This window comes from Poecilia mexicana, unplaced genomic scaffold (genome assembly GCF_051168715.1).
Source record: "Poecilia mexicana isolate PSO_F unplaced genomic scaffold, ASM5116871v1 scaffold_7, whole genome shotgun sequence".
NCBI classification, from domain to species: Eukaryota; Metazoa; Chordata; class Actinopteri; order Cyprinodontiformes; family Poeciliidae; genus Poecilia; species Poecilia mexicana.
Genome location: NW_028263376.1, coordinates 22,904,555 through 22,928,004, shown reverse-complemented (window position 1 = coordinate 22,928,004; position 23,450 = coordinate 22,904,555). Strand labels below are relative to the sequence as shown.

The 23,450-nt window shown below is 39.6% G+C and overlaps 1 protein-coding gene and 1 long non-coding RNA gene across 2 annotated transcripts in view; one reads left to right on the top strand and one right to left on the bottom strand.

Moving 5' to 3' along the window:
• LOC106933932 (glutamate receptor-interacting protein 2-like) overlaps positions 1 to 23,270 on the top strand; it is a 34,445-nt gene extending 11,175 nt beyond the window's left edge. The window contains exons 7-24 of the mRNA XM_015013482.2: positions 508 to 653; positions 4,287 to 4,434; positions 4,529 to 4,698; positions 7,431 to 7,559; positions 7,791 to 7,949; positions 9,120 to 9,306; positions 12,763 to 12,908; positions 13,006 to 13,086; positions 13,414 to 13,477; positions 13,803 to 13,948; positions 15,214 to 15,358; positions 15,595 to 15,734; positions 16,132 to 16,314; positions 16,751 to 16,910; positions 18,643 to 18,757; positions 19,056 to 19,274; positions 20,664 to 20,810; positions 21,553 to 23,270. Coding sequence (XP_014868968.2) covers positions 508 to 653; positions 4,287 to 4,434; positions 4,529 to 4,698; positions 7,431 to 7,559; positions 7,791 to 7,949; positions 9,120 to 9,306; positions 12,763 to 12,908; positions 13,006 to 13,086; positions 13,414 to 13,477; positions 13,803 to 13,948; positions 15,214 to 15,358; positions 15,595 to 15,734; positions 16,132 to 16,314; positions 16,751 to 16,910; positions 18,643 to 18,757; positions 19,056 to 19,274; positions 20,664 to 20,810; positions 21,553 to 21,750 — 2,683 coding nt within the window. The 3' untranslated portion in view covers positions 21,751 to 23,270. The remainder of the gene's footprint in view (positions 1 to 507; positions 654 to 4,286; positions 4,435 to 4,528; positions 4,699 to 7,430; positions 7,560 to 7,790; positions 7,950 to 9,119; positions 9,307 to 12,762; positions 12,909 to 13,005; positions 13,087 to 13,413; positions 13,478 to 13,802; positions 13,949 to 15,213; positions 15,359 to 15,594; positions 15,735 to 16,131; positions 16,315 to 16,750; positions 16,911 to 18,642; positions 18,758 to 19,055; positions 19,275 to 20,663; positions 20,811 to 21,552) is intronic.
• Positions 8,188 to 9,167, bottom strand: LOC106933935 (uncharacterized). Its single transcript, XR_001421605.2, has 2 exons — positions 9,024 to 9,167; positions 8,188 to 8,266 (listed from the first exon to the last, which is right to left on the bottom strand). It is a non-coding gene; the product is annotated as an uncharacterized LOC106933935 (long non-coding RNA).
• Positions 23,271 to 23,450: the final 180 nt, after the last annotated feature.

Below are 23,450 nucleotides of genomic sequence, written 5' to 3'. Positions count from 1 at the left end.
ACGAGTCCATTAAAATTAAAGAATGTAGGCATTCATGTGTACAGAGGCATACAAGCTAATGACCATTTGACTAATTTTCTTGTTTTTATGCATTAAATCAAACGTCAATTATTAATGCGGCAATGAGTTTTAAAAATCTGCTGTGCATTTATGTTGCAAAAGCCCAATTTTTCTTTCTCAAAGACTGCACAAAATTGTTGCTGCAACACATGAAGAGCATGTTTAACACAGAAAGGGCAGCGCTCATCCCGAGGCTAATGCAGCCTTGCACTTTTCTCTATGAAAACCTGAGAGCACCAAAACGGTGGAGCAAACATAATGCTGCATCAAAGCCTTTATGGCCATTTATCATGTTTATCCTTTGTCCCACCTGGGAGGAGATCCTCACTGCTTAATCATTCACCATGACCGCTGCTTAAACGCTGCTGTGAGCATCATGGCCCGGTTTGGTAGGTTTTATTTTCCTTGTTCATGTTTGAGGGTTTTTTTTTGTTTGTTTTTTTCCAGAGAGGGCACGCTAAAGGCCGGAGACCGGGTTTTAAGCATAGACGGGATGCCTTTGAACAGAGAGAGGCACGCTGATGCGTTGACCATGCTGATGCAGAGCGGCCAGGAAGCTCTGTTCCTGATCGAGTATGACGTTTCTGTCATGGGTGAGTAATCACACACATGCACACGCGCACGCACACACGCACACACACACACACACACATGCAGAGAGCATGTGGAGGCATGGTAGGGCAGCGTTTCTCTGAGGGCATGGGGCCGTTTGGGCGCGTGGATGATTGTTGGTGCTGGAGACGGCACCAGGGGAGCAACATGAACCTGAGTGCGCATTGATCATAACGGTACTAACAACACAGTTGGACTTTTGAAATAATCATCAATTCTTGATGATGACAAATTAATCAAAAGGCAATTTGAGAAACACTGAAAGCTGTGTATAAATCTGTGAATGCAGATGTTGGTACACTTCCAAATAAAAATCTGACTGAAATGTGAGGGTAAAGACCGTGTTTGACCTAGATACTCCAGAAAAGCAAATATATCATTTTAGCTTTTAATGGTTTTCCAAAATGGATTTTATTCCTAATTTTCTTCTTTATACCGCAGGTTTTATTTGACTATTTTATTTCCTTAACCATCAGAGGAAAATCTTCTGGCTCACAAAACATTGAGATTTAGATTCATTCTGTATTTGCAAAAGGATAAAATGTACATGACAATTGGTTCTTATGCTATTTTATTTCTTTATCATGTTTCTTGTATATTAAGTCACTAATATGTCAGAATTGATCTTTTATTTTATTCGTGTTTGTTATTTTACTTGAATTATTATTTTATTGTTAACTGTACTTTTAATTAAAAGCCGACAAATGTGTCATTTTATGATTTGTGGAAGGTAAAAAATTCTATAAATATTTTGAATACTATTGCCTAAAACTTTTTTTTAAAAATGTAACTGGAGTCTGGAAAATTATTGAGTTTTGAAATAGAAAAAGGCTTTTTTTTTTATGCTGAAACTCCAGTATGATTTTTGCAAAGCATTTGATGTGACATTATGCTGCAATGTTTTTCCTTTGCAAAGCTTCTGATGACTGGGATTCAGCTTGACATTTTTCATATAGGCATTCACTAGGCTGCCTCTAATCATCATTTTCCCAGCATTTTCTTGCTCTCATTTAGCCCTTTATCGTTACACTACCTCAGCCATTTTCTTGGAACTCCAAAAATGCTGTACCACATATGAGCCGAACAAATTAAAGTTGTTTTTATTTGACCATAGCGTAACCTCAGAATAGTCAGGAGACATTTTTTTTTTCGATCTCTCTGTTTCAGTTATATCCTCATATTTGAAGGATTTGTCTTGGACATGCTCTGCAGAGGTTGATGTTATGCAATGTTTAGTTTCTGATCTGTCGCAGAAACTTTGATTTCCTCCGACATGTCCAATGCTGAGTCTGTAGCCCTTTTCTGTCAGGTTTCCACAGCGACTTTATCCACATAAATACTCAGACAGCATCCAGTCTCTACTTTTGTTTTAGAAGGTCAGCCCCAGCAGCTCAGATTGGAGCTACCCTGACTTATAGCACATTGCTTTCTATTGTGTTTTTGACTGATTTAGGCAAATTGTTAATTCTTCTTTTTAACAATTATTTTATTTGTTCAGTATATTCTGGTTTGGACACATGGAGAGAAGGACCTTAAAATCATTTGTTTTTGATCTTTCAGAGATTTGTAATTTCTCTCATGCTCTCTGCTCTTCAGGTTAACCCACTGTTTTATATATATATTATTATAATAATTATTAATTTTATTTTTTTTATATAATATATATATAGGATGTATATAGGATGTAACTCTGGGGACTGAGATTGAGGTGGAGGAAAGTTGGCAACTTGCTTTTGATTCTGCTGCAAGATTCACAATGACCCATTTACATTTTGTGGTACAGAACAACAACAACTAATACTTAGTTAAAATACCCAGGTGGTTCATTATTCAATGCATTTGGAAAGCAAGCAGGCCCACAGAATTACAGATCCACCACCCTACTTAATATGGGATAATTATATGTTTTTGTACATAATTGTCCTTTACTTTATAACTTTATAACAGCCTCAGGACTTTTTGTTCCTGAGAATATAAATCTCAGTTTCATCTGTCCAAATCACACGGTTCCAGGTAAAGCCCCAGGTGTGCTTAACAAACTCCTGATGCTTATTTTTCTGGTGATAGGACATCACAAATGTAACCCCCTCACCCCCCCCCCCGCCCCCCAACAACTGGTTGTCACTTTCTGCTGCACTTCTCTAAGTCTGGTGATATATTAATATATTTTAAGTGTGAGAATTGCTGCTGAAAAAATAAAGAAAAGTTTACTATAAAGGTTTTTATTTACTAGTTTCAGCTACTCTGGATGATGCCGTATGCTTCAAATACAATTTTTATAAGGTTTATTATCATTTTGCAACGTGATAATAAGATATCTTCTGCAAGCTGTTTGTGTCTGTATGTGTTTGTAAGTAAGCGTACACAAAAATGGCTGTTTCCATTAAACCTGTGGGAGGAACTAATTATTTCTAAAGCACTGAGTTCTGTTTGAAAGACAGAAATTATATGGAGAGTTTATGGCGTGCGCTTTAACGTACTACATCATTTTACCTGTAGTGTGCCTTTGTAACACCTTAAACTTGTTTCTTTATTTCTGTGTGTTCTGATAAAATTAATAGTGTGAAAGTGAGTAAAAACATGTTTAAATCAGTATAACAGCGAAGAGTGACTCCACTTTAATCGGTTCTGTTAAGAAGCAGAATATGCCACCAAATACTAGAGCTCACAACATGACTAAAGGCCTAATTATAACCTCCATTTGGTCATGGTGACTAATTCTCAAGATCACGCTCTTTGCTCTGGTCTGTGCAAACTAGGACAGGTCACTAAGGATAGTTGGCACATATATTCTCCCTTTGCACAAAATTTAGGATTCAGACCTTCTGCTGGCAGATTAATTAAAGCGTGAAATCATTCCCAGCAATCATCATTCCTACAACAGTGATTTACTTGCAAAAGATTACTACTTATTATAAAGAAAATATGACATGACTTTGATTTGTAAGCAGTGGAATAGAAAACAAAAACTGTGTCAAAACAGCATAAGCGAAATTTTGTTGAAAAGTATATTTTCTCATATATATGACCCCCTCAGCAGCTCCAGGGAAAAGAAGTGTCCAATGTTTTATAGCTTGGGTGAAAGTCGAACAGCTCCACCTGAATCTGAGGTTCGACAAACTTTCACAACCTGCTTTCCAACAAGCTGGAGAATGCTTCTTCGTGAAGGTTAAATGTGGGATCCCACATTCTCTGGTTCACTTTATTACAGTCTTTGTAAAAAAAAAAAAAAAAAAAAAATACAATAACAGATCTTAAATTCATCCTAATGTTTTATTCTGTGATATGTTTTTTTTTTTTTTCATTTTCTGACAAAGCTGCTAAAATTGAATAAATTTTGACCCCTAGTTTCCTAGAAGTCACTGAATATTATTCAGATAACTTATGTTCAGTCGGGGATTGTTAGGGGTCTTAATAACCCGTAACTATAATCCACACAAGCTCTGAACTGTGATGAAAACACAAGCATTGTTTCTATCACAGTTCAGATTGTAAACCATTTTCCTTTTTTCGCTGAATCTAAATCAACTTATTTGTTTGTTTGTTTTTTTTTGTGCCGATTTAGATTGAGTAGATCTGTGTAATGTTCTGCATGCTTGTGTTGTCTGTTCCAGAGGCAGTGCAGCAGGCCTCGGGCCCTCTGCTGGTGGAAATAGTGAAAGGTCCTTCTGCCAGCCTGGGGATCAGCCTCACAACCACGACGTACAGAAACAAGCAAGTCATCGTTATCGACAAGATAAAGCCAGCAAGTGTGGCGGAAAGGTGAAGCAAGTCTTCTGCATGTTCCTTCTATGCAAAGTGTCTCTTGACAAAGCAGACATCCAAAACGGAGCCTCGGTCTTTGTCTCACTCTCAGATGTGGCGCGCTTCATGTGGGAGACATCCTGCTGTCCATAGACGGGACAAACACTGAGCACTGCTCCCTGATGGAGGCAACGCAGCTGCTGGCCAGCACCTCAGAGAATCTCAAACTTGAGATTCTTCCAGCCAGTCAGAGCAGACTTCCCATCAGGCCACAAGACACAGGTATGTTCTGCGGGTCACAGAAACCCAAATTTATTGTTTTTTTTTTTGTTTTTTTAAGAAAAAATTAAGAAAAAGAAAAAAGATAAGATGTAAGCAAGAGCCTGCAGCTTCCGGTTATTTACCTCTATTTTTTTTTACTGGTGGTATTAATAAATAATTTATCTGGAGTGTAAAATGTCAAAACATTCTGAAAAGAGTATGGCTACCCCGAGGTGAAACTCACTTAAGCAAATCCATGGCTGTATTCCAGCTATTTTCACAACTTTTCCTTTTTACTGTGGCCAGGGTTTTAGGAACATTTTGTTTTCATTCTTGTAGAAAAGCATATTTTAAAATGACCTATTCTCTTTGGAAAGCAATGAAATAACCAAACACGTTTCATACTTTCAAGAGTTTTACGTCTTCTGGCTCTAAAGTATAAAGATTTAAGAAAGACAAAAGGCGGTTTTGTAAAATCTGTCCTATTTTTAAGTGATTTATGATTTTCTTTGGTTTTGTCATGTTGTCATGTGCAAGTTTTCCCCCAAACCCTTGTCTCACCATGCATACAGTGACCACTCTGTTCTTTGCAGCATAACATGCAGCAGTAAAGGGTTTAGCTGTCTTTTTTTCAGACTTTCTGAATAAGCTTGACTGCGTGTTTTTTCTTTGGTATGCTCATGGCCCTTTGCTTTGCTTGCACACTTGCATGGGTATCATTAAACAACACACAGATGAGCTTTCTCTGTCAGAGATCATGTTCCTGCAGTTTTATATTTGAATCAGCAGCCACAAGAACTTGTAGCCCTGAGATGTGATGGATCACACTAGGGGAGAAAGCTAAAAGAAGGAAATAAAACCATTGAACTCCTTCCCCAGATTTTACTTCTTTCAATGTTTCAGCATAAACATTAAAAATGAAATTTAATAATTTGCTGTTTTGAATATGATCAAATTTGTTTAAAAGAATTGTGTCAGATTTTTAGGAGAATATATATATATATATATATATATATATATATATATATTTTTTTTTTTTTTTTACTTCATCTTACATCTAAAAAGATTCCTTTTCCTTCACATTTCAGTTTTCCAGAACTGCTGTAAAAATGGGTATTTTGGGATCACCAAGTCTCAATAAAAACTATTATTTATATGCAAACCATGTGTTTGGAAGATATCCCATTAGAAAACCCTTTTCTCTCCTACTGTCACAAACATAAACATGAATTTCCCCACTGCAGTTCTCTTCTCACAGATAAGGGAAAGTACTTCATTCTCACTTTTAGGCATGGTTGAGGGTGTGTGATGCTTTGGGCCTCTGTGTCAAATGACAGGTAAAATTTTTCTCTAACATGTTTTTTTTTTTTTTTTATCTTTTACACATTTTGAATCCCATTCATTAGTGCACGCAGATTAAAAAGATTTCTTAACATCACTTGGAGCATGCGAGATGATAATGTCAGTTTGAACTTGTTTAGGTGGATGTTACACTGTAAATATTACATCAGATAAATGATTCTGTTGACCACCAGTATGGTAACAATCTGGGCATGTTTTCTGATATTCGCTTTCAGTAACAACTCATCGTTTAGCAAGTGTGCTTTTGGGATGAAACAATTTTCACAGCTCCTCTTCTCTGGGAGGAGGCATGATTATAAAATGCAATTTGCTTAATCTTCTCAGAGGATTTAATGAGGCTGACTGAAAGATTAGAAGACATATCTTTCCACCCACTAAGACTGAAAGCAAAATATCTTGAAAAGAGTGCCCTAGGTGAGCTTAATTTAAGCTGGCAGAGTCAGGGCTTTTCGGGCTGATTTGAGCTACGTAGATCTTGGTTTCTTGAAAAGGCCCAGAGGTTCTGCTGCATGTAGTCTGAATACGTATGATTGGATTTAGCCAAAGTCCTCGAGTATTGCATGCATGCCAGGCGCCAGTCAGCAATCTCTTGATAAAATACTTCATCCATGCAAGCAAGCTGTCAGAGATTAGACGTTTCCAAACGAGGCGGCAAGGATGAATGTCAAATTTGTAACTGAATGACTGATAACAGCTGCCTGAATCTGGAAGGAGGCGGTAATTATTGGGGTGAGTGTCAGACAGTTGGTCAGCTGTTTTTTCCTTTGATCGCTTCATGAATGCAGCCTGACAAAAATGCTCAGGTTTTCCACTTGTAAGATGAAACCATTTAACATGAACCAGACTCTAGAAATGTGAATTAAATCTGCACTGGGGTAATAAAGACTGACACCAAGCACTTTCAGCACCGCCAATCAGACGCAGAGACACAAACTCTGCAGTAATACCAATCAGGCCTTCAGCTGTACTCAATCAAGGAGGAGTTGCATGCCTCCAAGCAGTCAGTCAGCAGGACTTTCTGACTGTGTTCAGCAGTCTTACTCCCTCTGTTAGAAAGAAATGATCAAAATGATCTTCAGTTTGAAATCAGCTCTGTGGAGCCTGGCCAGCAGAAGTAAGATTTGTTTAGAAATATTTCTGTGATTTTTCCCAAAAAAAAAAAAACCTGATTGATCTGCAAATACATTAAGCTCCAGGATCCAATCTAAAGTGTCGGGTAAAACGCATTTAATATCAATTACTGGTTGCTGGCGTATCCTCCAGGTGGAGATTTAAATTTAGACATGAAAAGCAAATCGTGGCGGTTTCCAGTGGACTTGATTTATTTTTTTTTTAAATTAGTCATCTTATTTTATTGATGCATGTGCTTCTTTTTGTTCTTGTTGCTGCAGTTAAAGTACAGAAAAGCAACCATCACCACTGGGACCAAAGCGGCAACTACTGCCATCCCCCACACGCAAGCCACAGCAAGACATGGAGCAGCCCGAGCCACCCACACAACCAGCAGGACCACTGCAAATGTAAGTTATCACTTGTGACAGCTCTGCTGCTGGCAGGGCCGCTTTCTTGGGTCTTTAACAGCCCAATTATTAAAACATCTCTCCATGACCTCCCAAATAATAGTCGCAACCTTTTTACTTTTTCGCTCCATTCTACTGCTGTGGTGATTGATTTTTTTTTTTTTTTTTTTCTGTATCATTTTCTTTTTATTGCTATATCAGTCCTTGTGTTGCTCTGTTTTGTCTCGGCAGCTGTGAGCGCCGGCTTCTCCCCTTCATCCACAGCCACCTCCGGCTTCAGCAGCCAAGGTAGCAACACTCTGCCCTGCCCCGTTGCCCCCGTCGCCCCCACCAGCCCCCGCAGCGCCACTGGGAGAAGGAGGAACAGGAAGAAGGACCACAAGAGCTCATGTAAGATAAATTATCTCCTTTTGTGCTACAAAAAGAGACTGAGACTCCTAATTGTTTTAAAGCAAACTTAAAACTTGCGTTTTTGTGCTTTTCAACCTGATGAAATGTAGTGATTTGAAAAAACATCCCCCATCGGCAGCAATAATGGCCGATAAGTGTTTTTCCATCACTGTGAAGAGATTTCGGCCCAGTCTTTTTCAGAGAAATGTTGTTTCATCCACATTGAAAATAAACTAGGTTCCTTCAAAACTTTATTTTTCCAACACATTTTTTTTCTTAAGCCATCCATAGGTGAACTTCAATTTTGGATCATCATCCTGCAAAACAAATAAAATGCAGCTGAAGTTAAGATCAAAAACTGGTGGCCAAATATTCTCCCTTAGGATTTTCTGGTCAAGTTCAGAATTCTTGATTCCGTCAATTATGGAAAGTTGTTATGGCCCTGAAGTTGCAAAGCAGTCTCTGCCACAGCACAACCATAATGTTTGACTGTCTGCATAATCTTCTGTTTCTGAAATTCTGTCTTAGCTTTGTGTCTGTGTTCAAACCCTTCAAAAGGTTCCACTTTTGTGGAGCAGAATGTTTTTCCAAAAGTCTTGGAGATCTTCTGGCAAATAATAAAAAGGCTCTTTGTGATCTGTTTGGGTCAATGATGGTGTTTTTCTCTCTGTGTCTTTAAATTGAGTCTCATCCTTTTTTAAGCACTTTGTGTCCTGTGTATGAAACATTCTCAACGCATAAAGGTTGACTAACATGTTTAAATCCATGCCTGCATTTACAGCACACACACTCACTCCACTGTCAGTTTAGTAGACCATCTGCTAAAAGTGATGTAGTTTCATTTAATAGATCCTGCATGGAGTGAAATTCTAGTCAGCTGTCAGGTCTTATTAGTATATTTTGCAGCTCAGAGCCTTGAACTGCTTACACCGAGGTGTGAAAATGGATTTATCTGAGTAACCTGAGCCTCGACTCGAATAGACTCAACTGATTGTTGACGCAAGCGTGACTGTGACTCATTCACTTCCTATTCCCCTGCCACTGAGCCAGTGGGTGGTTGTCTGTTCTCCTCACCCTCTCAAACCATCTCCAAAGGTCCCTTCCTTTGCTCCATCTCTCTGCCGCATTTCCAGTGGTATCTCTGCGTGACGTGTCCTCTCTCTTCCTCAGTGTCCCTGTCCTCCAGCTCTGTCGGGCCTGGGGGGCAGATTTTCCACGTGGAAACGAGTGAAGTCCTCCTGAGGGGGGACCCGCTAACTGGGTTTGGGATCCAGCTGCAGGGCGGCGTGTTTGCCACAGAAACACTGTCTGCACCCCCGGTCATCCGCTTTATAGAGCCCGACAGCCCCGCCGAGAGGTAACCCAGTCAGACACCTAAACAGAAATTAGGCAGCAAACACGGTCACCTTTATCTGAAGGGCCTCAGTTTCTAATGAGGGAAGAAATTCACTCACTATGTAACCGACAGACGTTCAGCTGCGGGCGTTTAATTAGGACGTCGGCTGTCCTGTATCTAGAGTGATCTGTCATTTTAAGTGCAACAAATTGAATCCCTGCCTTAGATTGCACATTAGTGGACGATCGTTACTGGTTGAATGCAGCTAAAAGGAAATCTCTCTAACTGGAGTGATGGAGTTGTCCCAGACATAAGTATGTTTATAAATGTAGCAAATTTTAAATAATTCAGTGACTATTGTAACAAAATGTAAAGTTTTGACGTACAGTTCCCTGTGGAAGTATTCATTCAACTTGTTCACATTTTGTCAGTTTTAAACCACAACCTTGCAGGCATTTTACAGATATTTTATTTACTAAACCAACACCAAGCTCATGCAGCGGAGAGGTCAAAATTGATCACTGGTTTTCAATGTACTTGACAAATCTATTAAGTTTCTCTTTTCCCCCAGCACTTCCAAAAAAGTGTTTGGAAAAAAGTGAAGAGGTATGATTACTTATGAAAGGTACTGCACGCAAATATAGTAATTTTGTCTCAGCCTTGCATATCACCGTTCATGATGCCCAGCTCTGATTTGGCTTGCCTGGAATAAAACGCTTAAGCTCATGGAAAGTGGTGGGAATGTTGTTGTTGATGATAAATGCAGCTCAAGGGAAATTTGAGTTAATCACAGCCAGCTGTAGTCATTGACGTATTGAGCAATAATACTGCAATTGGAAATGTTTTTTCTGACGCAAGATAAAATTCTAATCCGAAACATTAGCTTGATAAACGCGTCATTCTGCGGTTCCTTTTGTCAGAGGTTTTATATGCAGTGATGTGAGAAAACTGGTGCAACAAGAAAGGTGCAATTGGGAAATGGAATCGGAATCTATCAACAAAAAAAAGTCTTTTGTCCTAACTAAAATGTGACTTAAATGACATATATTTATTTTTTTTGTGAAGTTACTAGAAGCAAAAATACATTTTAGTTTCTGGATTCATTGTGTTTTCTCAAGGCTTTTGTGGCATTTGTAAGCACTAAGTGTCTCCTGCTGTTAGACCGAAGCCCAGAGCAAGCTCTTTAAGTTTTCCAAATCAAGCAGAGAAGTATTGTATGTGACTGAACAAACGCGCTGTCTTCATGCCTGTATGTCACAGCCCGCCTCGAGTGTTTCAGAGCTCCTCTGAGGACATCTGCATTTAAAGATGTTTAAAGGAAAATGTGGCTGTATTAAATGCATATTCAAATTGACCTACAGACAACAACAAAAAAATCCATCAACCTTGTCTGAGTATTGAATAATGCAGTAATCTCATTACCTTTGCTTGGATTTGAAATTCCAATGTTTATGCTTTTGTCTTTTCTTGTAGGGAGTATTGATCAGTTTGTGTAAACACAGTATGAGTTGGAAAACTACAGTTAAAGATAATGTTTTTGTTCTGGGATTAGTGGTGGCTGTTTTCTGCCTCAACATTTTCTACATGACTTTAGTTGAATATTTTGGATCACTCTCATTAACCCAATAGTGACTTGTGTTCACTTTTCTAATAAAGGCCAACATATTTTAAACAGTTTTTAAGAGCTTATTAGTTAATTCATTATTGTCTGTTTTAAATTGAAAAGAAAAAAAACAAAACATAAAAACATGCAGCGTAAAAATGCTTGTTGCATTTATTTTAAACGGATGATTTAAGGTACCAATAATTGTGTCGTCAGCGATTTTAATTTATTTATTTTTTAAATATGTGTGATCCCGGAAATCTAATACATTTCAAATGTCCTGATCACCAAAGGGGAGGAGGGGTCACTGAATAAATCTGAAAGGACAGCAGATGGCTGAAGGCATGGAAACATCTGCTACGTTTCATTTTTCCAGCTATGCTGCCAGCAGCTTCGCACTGTGAACACTGTTGGTCAGTGGTCATGTGTTAATATCAGGAAGTGTGGTCATGCAGGTTGACGCCCCTCGTCTTTACCAGGTTCTGTTTAAGGTTGGAGAAATGGTTCACTGAATAAATCAGTGATGCACTAAACACAAAAAAGGGGTTCTGAAGCCTCGTCTTCATCGTCCTACTGGTCGAAGGCAGAATTAGGCGTATTAATTCAGAACGCGGCGCACAGTGCTGTGTAGTTAACACACATCTTAAATGAGGCCAGTTTATAAAGTCTGTCCTACAAGACTAATGATGTGTGTGTGTGTGTCGGCAGCGCGGGGCCGTGTCCCCCGGGTCCTGTAACATGATTAGTCCAGAAGCAGTTTGACATGAGTGACTAAAGTACAGCAACCCACTGTGATTTTAGTGCCTCGGCCTCCAATGCAAGGTCAACGAGCTTCAGTTTTCAGTGAATTAATTTCAGTTGACAGCATTTAACGTTTCCCGCACAGTTTGGGGTCTCTGTAATGGTGTCATCCTGTTTCTGCTCCCTACCTCCTCCAGACATCAGCGCTTCCTTGGCGAGATCCATTTGAAGCTGATGTAAAGATACCAGAAAGGTGTTCACTGTTCACGCCAGCTCTGTGGGACTCCATTTGACTTCATACTTGCTGCTTTTAGTAACTGCTCTGATGTGCAGGGTTGGAGTTACAAGATGTAGCCTGCAATAAGTTGATCTTCAATACAGTTTTGTACCTGCTGGTAAAATTCTTATCCTGTTGCTTTGATCGTGATGTTTATGTTGGTAGAGCTGAAGAGGAGGAAGGCACTACAGAGCTCCAAGGGGAGTAAACGAAACCCTAGCAGTTAAGGATTCAATTAGTTTTGATCGGGAAAACTCAGAGTAGTGAGTCTTTTTGTCAACAGCAGAACACCAGAGGCACAGGCGGTCATGTAGTTACTCTTGCTGCCACAAGAGGAAGACAAAATCTACGCAGGGGACACTAACATGTTTAATTTGACTAGATGTCTCAGAACATACTAAATTATTTTAAATGGTGTGGACCTCAAGCCACTATGATGTATAATTTACGCATTTCATCATTGAAAATGATCTCTTTCTATTTACAAATATACCAGTTTTTGATATTTATAACTGCACTTTTTACATACTTCTATTAATTTATTTTCTATCTTCCTGTCTGTATTTTCATCGTTTATTTTTAGTTTATTTCCTCATTCATCCTCATTTCTCCTCAACATTTACTCTGTATTTTATAGTTTGCTCTACTTGCATTTATATTGTGTTAACATTTTTGTTTCATCTACTTTTATTGAAGTTTCTCTTTATATTTTCATTTAATTATGCTCTATTTTTATTTCTACATATGCTTTTTTTTCCTGCTTTGTCTTTAACATATATTTTTTTTCATTTCTTGTATAACATTCATTTGATGTAATAAATACATACATTTCATCTTTATGTGTTTTGGTACATAGGTGTGGACTGTTGCAAGTTGGAGACAGAGTGTTGTCCATCAATGGGATCCCGACTGAAGATGGCACTCTGGAAGAAGCTCATCAGCTGCTCAGAGACTCTGCTCTGGCAAACAAAGTTACAGTGGAGGTTGAATTTGATGTTGCAGGTATCACCTACTGAAAAATGTTCACGATAAAACCTAAAGTCTGGTTAAGCTTCACCTTTCTGTTTTTTTTTTTTCTGTTTGTTTGAATCCAAATTAGAGTCTGTTGTTCCAAGCAGTGGCACTTTCCACGTCAAACTACCGAAGCGCAGAGGAGTGGAGCTGGGCATCACCATCAGCGGTAGGTCTGAGGGACTGTCAGCAGGGGGCAGTGTTGCTCAAACACACTACATCGCCTTCAAGTTGTGGAGTCTGAGTTCCCTGATCCATAAAACTGAGACTTGTGAAAACATGGAGGCACATAGCTCATTACCTCTGAATAATGCTGGTCTGTACCAGTGTCCTTCATTAGGACACTGGTACAGACCAGTGTCCTAAAAACAAAAAAACAAAAGGGAAAGCCAAGTTGCCATAGAAAGGGATGCAAAATGATTGATTTTTCAGAATCTTGTCTGTTCTTTTGTGCTGCTACATGAAATAAAAACATTTTTTTCCCCACTTTTACCAGCAAGTAAGAAACCTGGCAAGCCCCTCATCATCTCGGACATCAGGAAAGGAAGCATAGCACACAGGTGGGTTCCATCATGCATATATCTACATTTCCCCACAGTTGGACGCTGCGGGTCACATCAGAGACGACGTTGATCAAGGTTTACACTGACTCACTCATGGACCAGATAAGATATGTCTGCGGTGTAACAGAGGGCTAATAGGATTGAGCCATCATAACTAGATCAGTAGGGCAGCTACATTTCAGGCGGGGTCGGGGTCGATTAGGTTTAGGGTGAGGTTACGGTCACCCCCACAGATCCCACTGAGGCTAAGAGGATTCTGCTGATGCTGCCTCTGGTCCAGGTTAATGGTTGTGATCATCTCGCTCTTGGTTGTGTCTGCTAGAACAGGCACTCTGGAGCCCGGGGACCGGTTGCTGGCCATCGACTCTGTTCGCCTGGAGAACTGCACCATGGAGGACGCCATGCATGTCCTGCAGCAGGCCGAAGACATGGTCAAACTGCGGATCCAGAAGGACGAGGACAACATTGGTACAAGGATCCCGCTCATAAAATATTAATGTTCAAAGTAAACAGAGCATTCCTCCAGTTCGTGATACAAGATCTATGGCTGTGCAAAACATCTTGAGTTCATATTTCTACACTCAGTATAGAGCAACTTGCTGCCTTTAAAAAGCCTTATTTGGACTAAATATTGGTGCAAGGGGCTGTACAGTTAAATAGGATCAATAATGATGTATAGTTTAAAACCAATCACTTAGTTGATTCTACAACGTAGTGTGTGATTGTGAAATGTATAAATGAATGATCTGCATTTGTATTCAGCTCCCCTGTAACATTAATGTGATGCCTAAACCTCAATGCAACAAACTTACTTCAGAAATAACTTGATTAGAAAATATTCCACCCATGTGAAATTAAATCTTTAGTAAAACACAATTGTTTTATGAAGGACTTTGTCACAGAGCCCAAGGAACAGAAGCAGATAGGTTAGGGATAGTCAGAAAATCATTGGCTTTTACAGTACCCTGTTTAAACACAGACCACTGTTTAAGCCAACCCAAAAAAGTGAAATAGACTGCTACAACTTCAAATTTACAAAGACATGGTCATCATCAGGGGAAGCAGCTGACAGGACCATGGTAGTTTTGGAGGAGACGCACTGCTCAGTTGGGAAGAATCTGTCAATAGGATAACTTTCAGTTTTGTCGTCCACAAATCAGACTTTGATGGAAGAAAATTGTTGTTGAAAAGAAGACTCCTTTTCTGGCCTTCATGCAAAACCCCACGTTAAAAAACCAAAACTCATCATCCCCTTGTTGACATGACGGTATCATGCTGTGGGGCTGCCTTCTTCAGCAGATGAAAGATGTTCAAAGCTTATGTGAAAATGTTGGCAAAGGTGGATTGATTTTGTAATAAACGTTTAGACTTGTATCTTCCCCCCCAAAAAAATCAGTTATGATCTTTGTGCTGCTCTCTCACATAAAATCCCAACTAAAGACACAATGGGGCTAAATGTGAAACTGCTCAAGGGGAATGAACACTTGAGCAAAATACAGTATAATCAAGGTGTCAAGCTTTTCTGAGCTCCCACCTTTGGTCTCGGCACACTTTAAAGTATTTGGTGTAAAGTATTATATTCAGGCTATTAAGGTTTACAAGCCTTGTTTGATAAGGATCCGTAAGCCAGCAATCGAGCTCTAACTGAGGTGCGTCTGTGTTTTATTACACATCTACAAGGAATGTATTACACATTTTATGTGCCTGGGGGTATTGTGTGCTTTTTGCTGTAGATGAGCTGGAGATGTCAGGCTCCATAATCTACACAGTTGAGCTGAAGAGGTTTAACGGACCCCTGGGCATCACGATATCTGGCACAGAGGAACCTTTCGACCCCATCGTCATTTCTGGCCTTACCAAGAAAGGTCTGGCAGAAAGGTGAGCAAAGAGCAGGTTTAAGAACATGTGAAGCTTGTTTGCTGATGTTTTTTTTTTTTTTATAACAAATGAGATGCTTGAACAATAGCTGGCTGGTTTCTTTCAACAACAAGAAGCCTCTTTGTTTCTGTCTGTGTCCGATCGCTGGCAGTCTGACAGGATTCTCCAACCGGCTCTGTTGTTGCTGTCTGGTATAATCTGGTAACTCTTTCTCCTCTGCCTTCCTGTCCCTGCAGAACCGGGGCCATCCACATAGGAGATCGAGTTCTGGCCATCAACGGGGTCAGCCTTAAAGGGAAGCCTCTGAGCGAGGCCATTCATCTGCTGCAGACGGCCGGGGAGTCCGTCACCCTCAAAATCAAAAAACAAGCTGACCGTATATATCTCCTTTTTTGAATTATTTGCTTTTCAGATGGAAACCATTAAATTTTCAAATGACTAAGATGAAAAGTAATTTAAAAGGATTTAAAACAAAAATAACTTGATTTGTGGAAAATTAAGACACATCTTGGAATATAAATCGCTTTGATTCTGCGTTTATGGAGGCCTATTTGGCATCTCTCATAGGTTTCGGCTTGTGTTCTTCCATTTTTCAAAAATCTATTTCCAAAGTTAACTCAAGTTTTCAAAAATGACCCAACGCTCCAAAATGTTTGGAAACAAACATGAGTGGAAACAAAAGCAAACAAAACTGTTTAAAATTAGGAAGTTCAAAAGAATTAAAAAGAAGAAAATTATCTTCCCCAAGTAACTGCTCTGCGTTTTACTCCCAGAGTCTGACTGTGGGCGGTCGGTGGACAGAGAAGGCGGCTTTCTGAGCGATCCAGAGGATGAACTAACAGACTCCCAAAAAACCAGCAAACTCTCAGAGGTCTACTCGGCCAATGTTCCCAGCATAGACTCGGCCATGAGCTCCTGGGACAGTGCGGCGTTTGATGCAGGCTACATTAGCCAAGGTGGGTGCGAGGACGGGACAGTGGAAAAATATTTACCCCAATATTAAATTCTTCTGCTTTTATTATTTTAGGACACACACACATATTTCTAGTCATCAAAGGAATTTCAATGTCAGAGTAATCTGAATAAAACCAAAAAACAGCAGTTTTCAAAGAGGGCTTCAATCATTTATTACTGAATCATAAACTGTGATTATTTTTTTTTATTTTAGGCATTAATTTCATCAGTCACAACCAGGCCTGATCACCTCTAGACATGTGGAATCGGCAAATTACTTGAACAGATTCTGCCTGGCAACATGAAGCAGATTAAAAGATTTTGTGTTTGTTGGATATTAACATTTGTTTGATCTGAGACATTTAATTTATTTGCACAAAAGAGCAAAAATATAAAATATCTAAGAACAAGGGGGGGGGAAATCTAATTTTCTTTCAGGACTATATCTGCACAAAACATCTGATTTACTCCTAAATCCACTTGACTGGAGGCGCCCGAAGCACAGAAGCCACACGCCCTCCAGCTCTGGAGGTTTGGGACTGCAAGCAGGGCTGTACGATGGGGGATTCACTGAGGATGAGTGGGACAAGATACCTGGGTGAGTCCGGAGGGCTGAGGTTATGTTTCCAAGCAACTGAGAAGAAATGTCCTGTTCAACAACAATGTTCCAATTATGTTTATTCATTCATTTGCTCTTTATAAAAGCATTTCAGGTTTGTTCTTGTTGATGTCATGGCTGCTAACACTGAATTGTAGCAGTGAAATGAGAAGGCTAAATATTGCTAAGCTTTCATAACTGGACTGCAAAGTATGAATAAATATTTGTAAATCAAAAAATGCACTGAATGCTGTACCACAGTTTGAAAAATGTGGACATTTGCAATGGGTTGTATGATATTTAAGTGACAATAGTATGTTGGCTTCATCTGCAGTAACTGAGAGCAAGTTTATACCTTTAGGTTGGAATTATCACAATATCATAAGATGCACTGGTATTGCTGAGTTGAATCAAATCAAATAAATATATTGCATGTTACGCTGGCAGTCTGTAGGAATCTTAAAGTTCTCTCATTGTCAACATCTGTGTCAACGTATCTTTAGGTGGTGAATTTCATGTTTTGTTTTTTTTGTTGTTGTTTTTTTTATATATATATATTTTTTCCTTTTGTTCAAAAGATACAGTTCTGGTCAGATCAGAAAAACCTGGAAATTTAATGCAAAGTTTTCAGTTCTTCCAGAAATAAACACACTATTTCATCTATTTGCAAAAAAAAAAAAAATGCTCACTACTACAACCATTAAAAAAAACGATTTCAAATTTGTTTTTGTGCAACTGAACTCTTTATGCTTTCTCCCAGATTTTAATAGTCTACACAGGTTTTGAATTAACTTTGGTTCAGCTGGTAGTCGCGCGGTGGTGAAGTTGTCTGAGTAATGCTTCCTCTTATCTCATTTATCTCTCTTCATTCAGGGAGGGTGTTTGATTCCAAGTTGTCTACTTATTTGCATATTAGTGCATCTTCTGGATGTCACACGAGACTTGAGTGGCGAGTTAAATTTTTTTCTAATGATTTCAAAATAAAGGTTTGAAATGAGCCGAAGTAAATGGCCAGTTGCACAAATTAAACTTGACATGGAAAAAAACCCCTGTTTTTAAATGGTTAATAGTGAACATTAACTGACATGTGCTCTAAATCTTTACAATCAGATGCAAGACACCAATTGAAATCATGACTTTAAATTGCTTGTAGCTTTGATGGTGGAACAGGGAACCGTAACTCTGATCAGAGCCGTATTCTTAGTCTAAACATGTTGCTGTTCTTTTCGTTGAGAAATCTCTCTGCACCTGTTTTATCATGTTGTGTGCATACTTGTTGTGTGCTTTTCCAATCCGTCCTTTTTTTTTTCTTCTTTCTCAGGTATTCTATCTCTGATCTGCTTTATTAACTGTTCGCAAGCTCTCTGGTGTCACAATCAGATGCCCTGTCATCCCTTATCCACACAAAATGCAAAAACATTTTCCTCTGAAAGCAACTAAAAGACTTAAGGATACATCTGCCTCATGTCTCCTCAAGCTTGACCCTTTTGAACTTGTTGCGTTTCTTTCTTGCTTTTTTTCTAAATCTAGTCGGACTCCTTTCAGTCCCTTCCTGAGCCAATTTACAGTTAAAAAAAAAAAAAATCAACCTTTTTTTTTTTTCTTTTAATGTTTGGGGCTCTCCAGTGCAGCAGCCAAAAGAAACTACATTTCCCATGCTGCTTTTCTATGCAGCAGTCCCCTCCAGACTTTGCAGGGTTGCTCTTACGTTATGGTTCCTGCACTGTCATAGATTCGTCAGCCCCCCTTCCTGCCATGGCACGTTGAACAAAGACGACAGCTTCTGGTCCCAGGCTCTCCAGGACCTCGAGACCTGTGGCCAGTCTGGGATTCTCAGGGAACTGGAAGTAGGTGGCCTCCATCTGCTTTGTCCTTCTGATTCCTCGGGCTTATCCCAGCTTTAATGAACATACCTGATGAAGCATTATGATAACCATCAGTGAGTAATCTCTTATTAAATCTGACAAGACAAGTCGGGCACCTGCTGCCAGATTGACCAAGGAAAGGTTTTACACAACGCCTCAGCTGCTAATCTGCATACTAGGCTACATTAGAAAATGCATGCGTGCTTCCTTTATTTTTTTGTTTGTTTTTTGGTTTACTACATCGTATTGGAATAATTCCTGCCCATGTCGACTCTTCCAGGCCTCTATGACAGGCAGCACTCTCAGTCTGTACCTGGAGGAGACCAAGACCAGTGAAGACTCAGTGTTGCGCTCTGAGATTAGTCCAATAAAGACGGAAGGAATCCACGGCAGGTCTAAAAACAAAAGCCTGAACATGACAGGAGCCAGAGATGGATCATCCAGGGCCAAAGGGGACCCCTCTGACATTCTGTCCCCTTCATCCCTGGCACTGCAGAAGGTGAATTGAGGATGTGTGCCTCATCCACAGTTGAAGAAAAAGGCTTAATGGATGTTTACTTCTATGAAAAGGCTTCATAAGATGCGTGATAATACTGGAAATGTATCATATAGCGCACTAACCCGAGTACTTTTACCAGCGGGATTTAAAACGATTTTAACAGAGTAACTATTGCCAGCATTGGACATTACAATAAATATAATTAAAAAAAAAAATCAGTTTATATGAATATTTAACAAGTACCCTATACATTTGATTTTCTGCATTATGAACCATGTCAAGTTCTGAATCCAAACATACTATGACCCAAGTCCCTCATGCCTTGAGGCCTAATATAAATAACTCATACCAGCACAGATGCTGGCTATAGAACATCGCGTCTGCCTCGTTTTAACACATTTTTCCAAACAGAAAACGGGGGAAGGGGCATGCAAACACGTTTCTGAGACTCTGCGCTGTGCACATATTTTTTTGAGCCCACTTGCTGATTTCCACACAACCAAATATGTTTTCAGCGTAGTGCCGTCTCAGACCCACTCGTGTCTCCTTTACTTCTTTTACAGTAACTGAACTATGTGAATTGCTGCCCTGTCTCCTCCCAATGACAGGACAGCGGGATCATCAGAATCAACAAATTATAGAAGCAAAGAAAACAGACTGGTATCACAAGAGAAGAGTTGTGATTATTAAAACATGTTCCATGATTTGGTTTGAGACATTGCTAGGAAGGAAAAATATGAAACGGGAAGCAACCGTACAACTAAATAATAAAGAAAAATGTCCTCAGATCAGATATGAAACGGTGTTCAACATCGCCGCGCAAAATTCACAAGACGTACGACAGGAAATGTTACACCGGGCAACAGCTCACACACAATGTTCACATTATTTAAAAAAAAATAAATAAAATCGAACTGCTTTTAATACAGTAAAAAAAATAATTTGCAGCTTCACCTAAAACTGCACACAATGTACTAGCAGTTCTCTCTGACACACCTGTTTCCGCCTGCCTTAGGTTATGTTTGGCTGGCAATAAAGAAACACATGACTGTCCTCCACAGAGCAATAAATCTTATTTGGAGTTGATACAACTTTTCTCATGTCATGGAAAGTCATCTGAACAACATCTTTATAGCTGCTGTTTGATTGTGGATGAATCTGCTGTTCTTCCAAAACAAAACGCATAATTCAGAGGCATAAAGCCGTGGTTGCTCCAGCTGGTTTAGAGTTTCCACATTGGCTAACGGAAACAAAGTGTTGCTGTCAGCAAGGAGTTACCATTTAGCCCAGTGTCCAGTGACTGGCAGTACACGGTCAAATTTGTTAAATTTAAACATTCCATATGGCTTCATATGCACGTGTGCAACTGTAATTGTTTCTTGTTTGCAGGTCTCTCTAAGGAAGGATCCTGAGAGCCACGACTTTGGTTTCAGTGTATCAGATGGGCTCTTGGAAAAAGGAGTTTATGTCAACATGATTAGGCCGGACGGCCCCGCTGAACAAGCTGGTCTGAAACCTTATGACCGGATACTTCAGGTACTGTTTCTCTTTGAACAGGTTAAAACTATATGAGGGGGGGGCAAGAAAGCTGAAATAGCTTGTTGCAGAGCTCATTGGAATAATCGGCATGCTCTGCCGACATACTTACTTAAATAATGTTGCTTTTAAATGTAAACACTGCCCCATTAAAATACCATCTTTTTAGCAAAACATGAGATTTTGATCATTTCACCTCTTTTCCCTCATGAACATTCATGCAGTCTATACAGCTTGACTGAAAAAACCCCCACCAAAAACTGCTACAACCTGATTGTGTGTGTATGTGCACTTTAAACTATACTGAGATAAAGTTTCACTTTCTTTCAGCAATCTATCATCTTCAGTAATATGCCTGTCAGCATGGCACATATTGACTCGGCACTATTTACTGTTTATCTCCGTCAACAAACCCTGTCTCACATAAAGCAGAGGTTCTCAATTCTGGACTTTAGGGACCATTAGCCCATATGTTTGTTTGCTTCTGCCACAAGCTGCCTTAGTGTTTTGCATATATATTTTTAATCCATAATCAAATCGACAACAAACTGAAAAAGTCAAAGTCCTGATGTGAAACTCTGTTTTGCACTCTGAAAATGTGCCACTAGCTTAAAAAGGTTTGAGAAGCACTGCGCTGAGCTTTAAATCCCAAAGAAACGACTAACAAGAAAAACTTCACTTCAGTTTTAATGGGTTAAACAAATGCAAAGTTGAATGTTAATTGGTGGCTGTGGTCTTCCAGGTGAACCGCGTGAGGACCAGGGACTTGGACTGTTGTCTCACTGTGCCTCTAATTATGGAGGCCGGAGACTGCCTGGATCTGGTCATTAGCAGGAATCCACTGGCAGCCGTTTACGCGGAGCTGCCCAACAACTGTGACGACCCCTCGAGCTCGCTTCTCTGCTTCGCCAACTACAGGACCAACAGCATCGCCCTGTGAACACGGGGGGGATGAAAGTGGAACACTGCAGCGCTGGGACCTCACACATGCAACACACGTGGTTCAGTTTGTCACATTGTAGCTCTGATGGACCTTTACGCTCGTGTTCTGCACACAGGAACAACCACACTCTGCCTCAGAGCATCCCTCTCTCTCTCACTCAACATTACACGACTGTTGCTTTTGGTCACTGCTGTGTTCAGATGATTTAGTTCTTTGGAGACTGAGGCTTCAGAACAGAGTCCCCCATCACTCCGTCCCTCCTGTTCCCCCCCACTCCCCTCCTCCTCGCCAGAGGCACAGCCACATGGAGGGTTATATAACCGAAGAGTCATTGCTTCTGATGGGGGCCAGGACGTCAACGCACATGTCTTCACTCTGCAGGATCGCATGATGTGCACACTCGCAGCTAAAGATCTAATATGTTTTAACGTACGTTTTGCCACTGGTTTTATTTTTCCACATGGAATGCTTTGGTTTATGTGCATGGAAAGCACTAACGTAGAGACACCAGGTGTTGGTGAGATCAAGGAACATTGCACTTATTTGAGTTATTTCAGCCATGAGTTGGCTCACTGCCTTGGTTTTCTGGCCTCTGCCCAGCACTGGCTGCCCTAAAAAAGCGGATGAGCCCTTGAATAGTCCCGAGCACTCCCTGACACCTGCCAACAACTTTATATTTTAATTCCACAAAAACACTTGAGGTCAATCGAACCTGTTTATGACACTTGAATTATGATTATGCTCTGAATTGTTCCAGAGGGATGTTTGTGTGCACAAATGATTTCTTTTAATGTCCACTTTTTTTTTTTTTTTCAATATTTGCTTCTGTCACACATTTACAAAGATGTGGGTCATGTTCATTTTGCACATGTTCAAACACTGTTTACTTTTTTTTAAGAGTTCAAATTCAATTTTCACAACTTTTCTGGACAATCTGCTCTTTCTAACATGAAACGCTAAGGATGCAAGCTGTATGCAAATCCTTATCATTTTCTATGTTCTTACAGGGAACTTTGTGAGAGTGCACTTTTTTAGTTTAAAAGTAGGACGTGGTAATTCATTCTTTTTGTAATAAAATGAACGCACTGATCTGAAAGATTACGTTAAGTTATGTGGTGGCTGGTGTGAATATGTTGGTGTCCCATTTGTAACAGCCTCAGAGGCAAATTTATAGTTGGGTGAGCTTGTTTCAGACTTCTCATGCAATGTCATTCAATGTCGAGGCCCGTTTTAAAGGTCTTCTCTTAGTATTACATTGTTTTTGTAAACTGTAAAATGCATTATGGTGTGCAGTGTCTTTTTTTTTTTTTAGTAAAGGCATATACTGTTTCAGGATCTTTGTGCAAGCTAACCTGAATGTGTTTCTGTACTTTTAATTTTTTTTTTTTTAATTCCAAATCTTCTGTGAATTTGTATGTTTTGGTCAAAATGACCACTAATATTTATTGGATTTTAATTTAGCAAGCAGTCCAGTTTTTTATTTTATTTATTGTAATAAAGTTACAAAACTGTAATAAGTGTCCAACTTTTAGAACGTGTACTCTGTGGTGACCCATTTTTTTGCAGAGCTGAAACGAGTCAGTTTTTCTCAGCCAAAAATGAATGTAATGATCTTTGTTCATGATTCAGTTATGCTTACCTATATGGAAACAGTTAAAAATATCCTTCAGTTGGCCAATTACAAGACAACTGTAGTG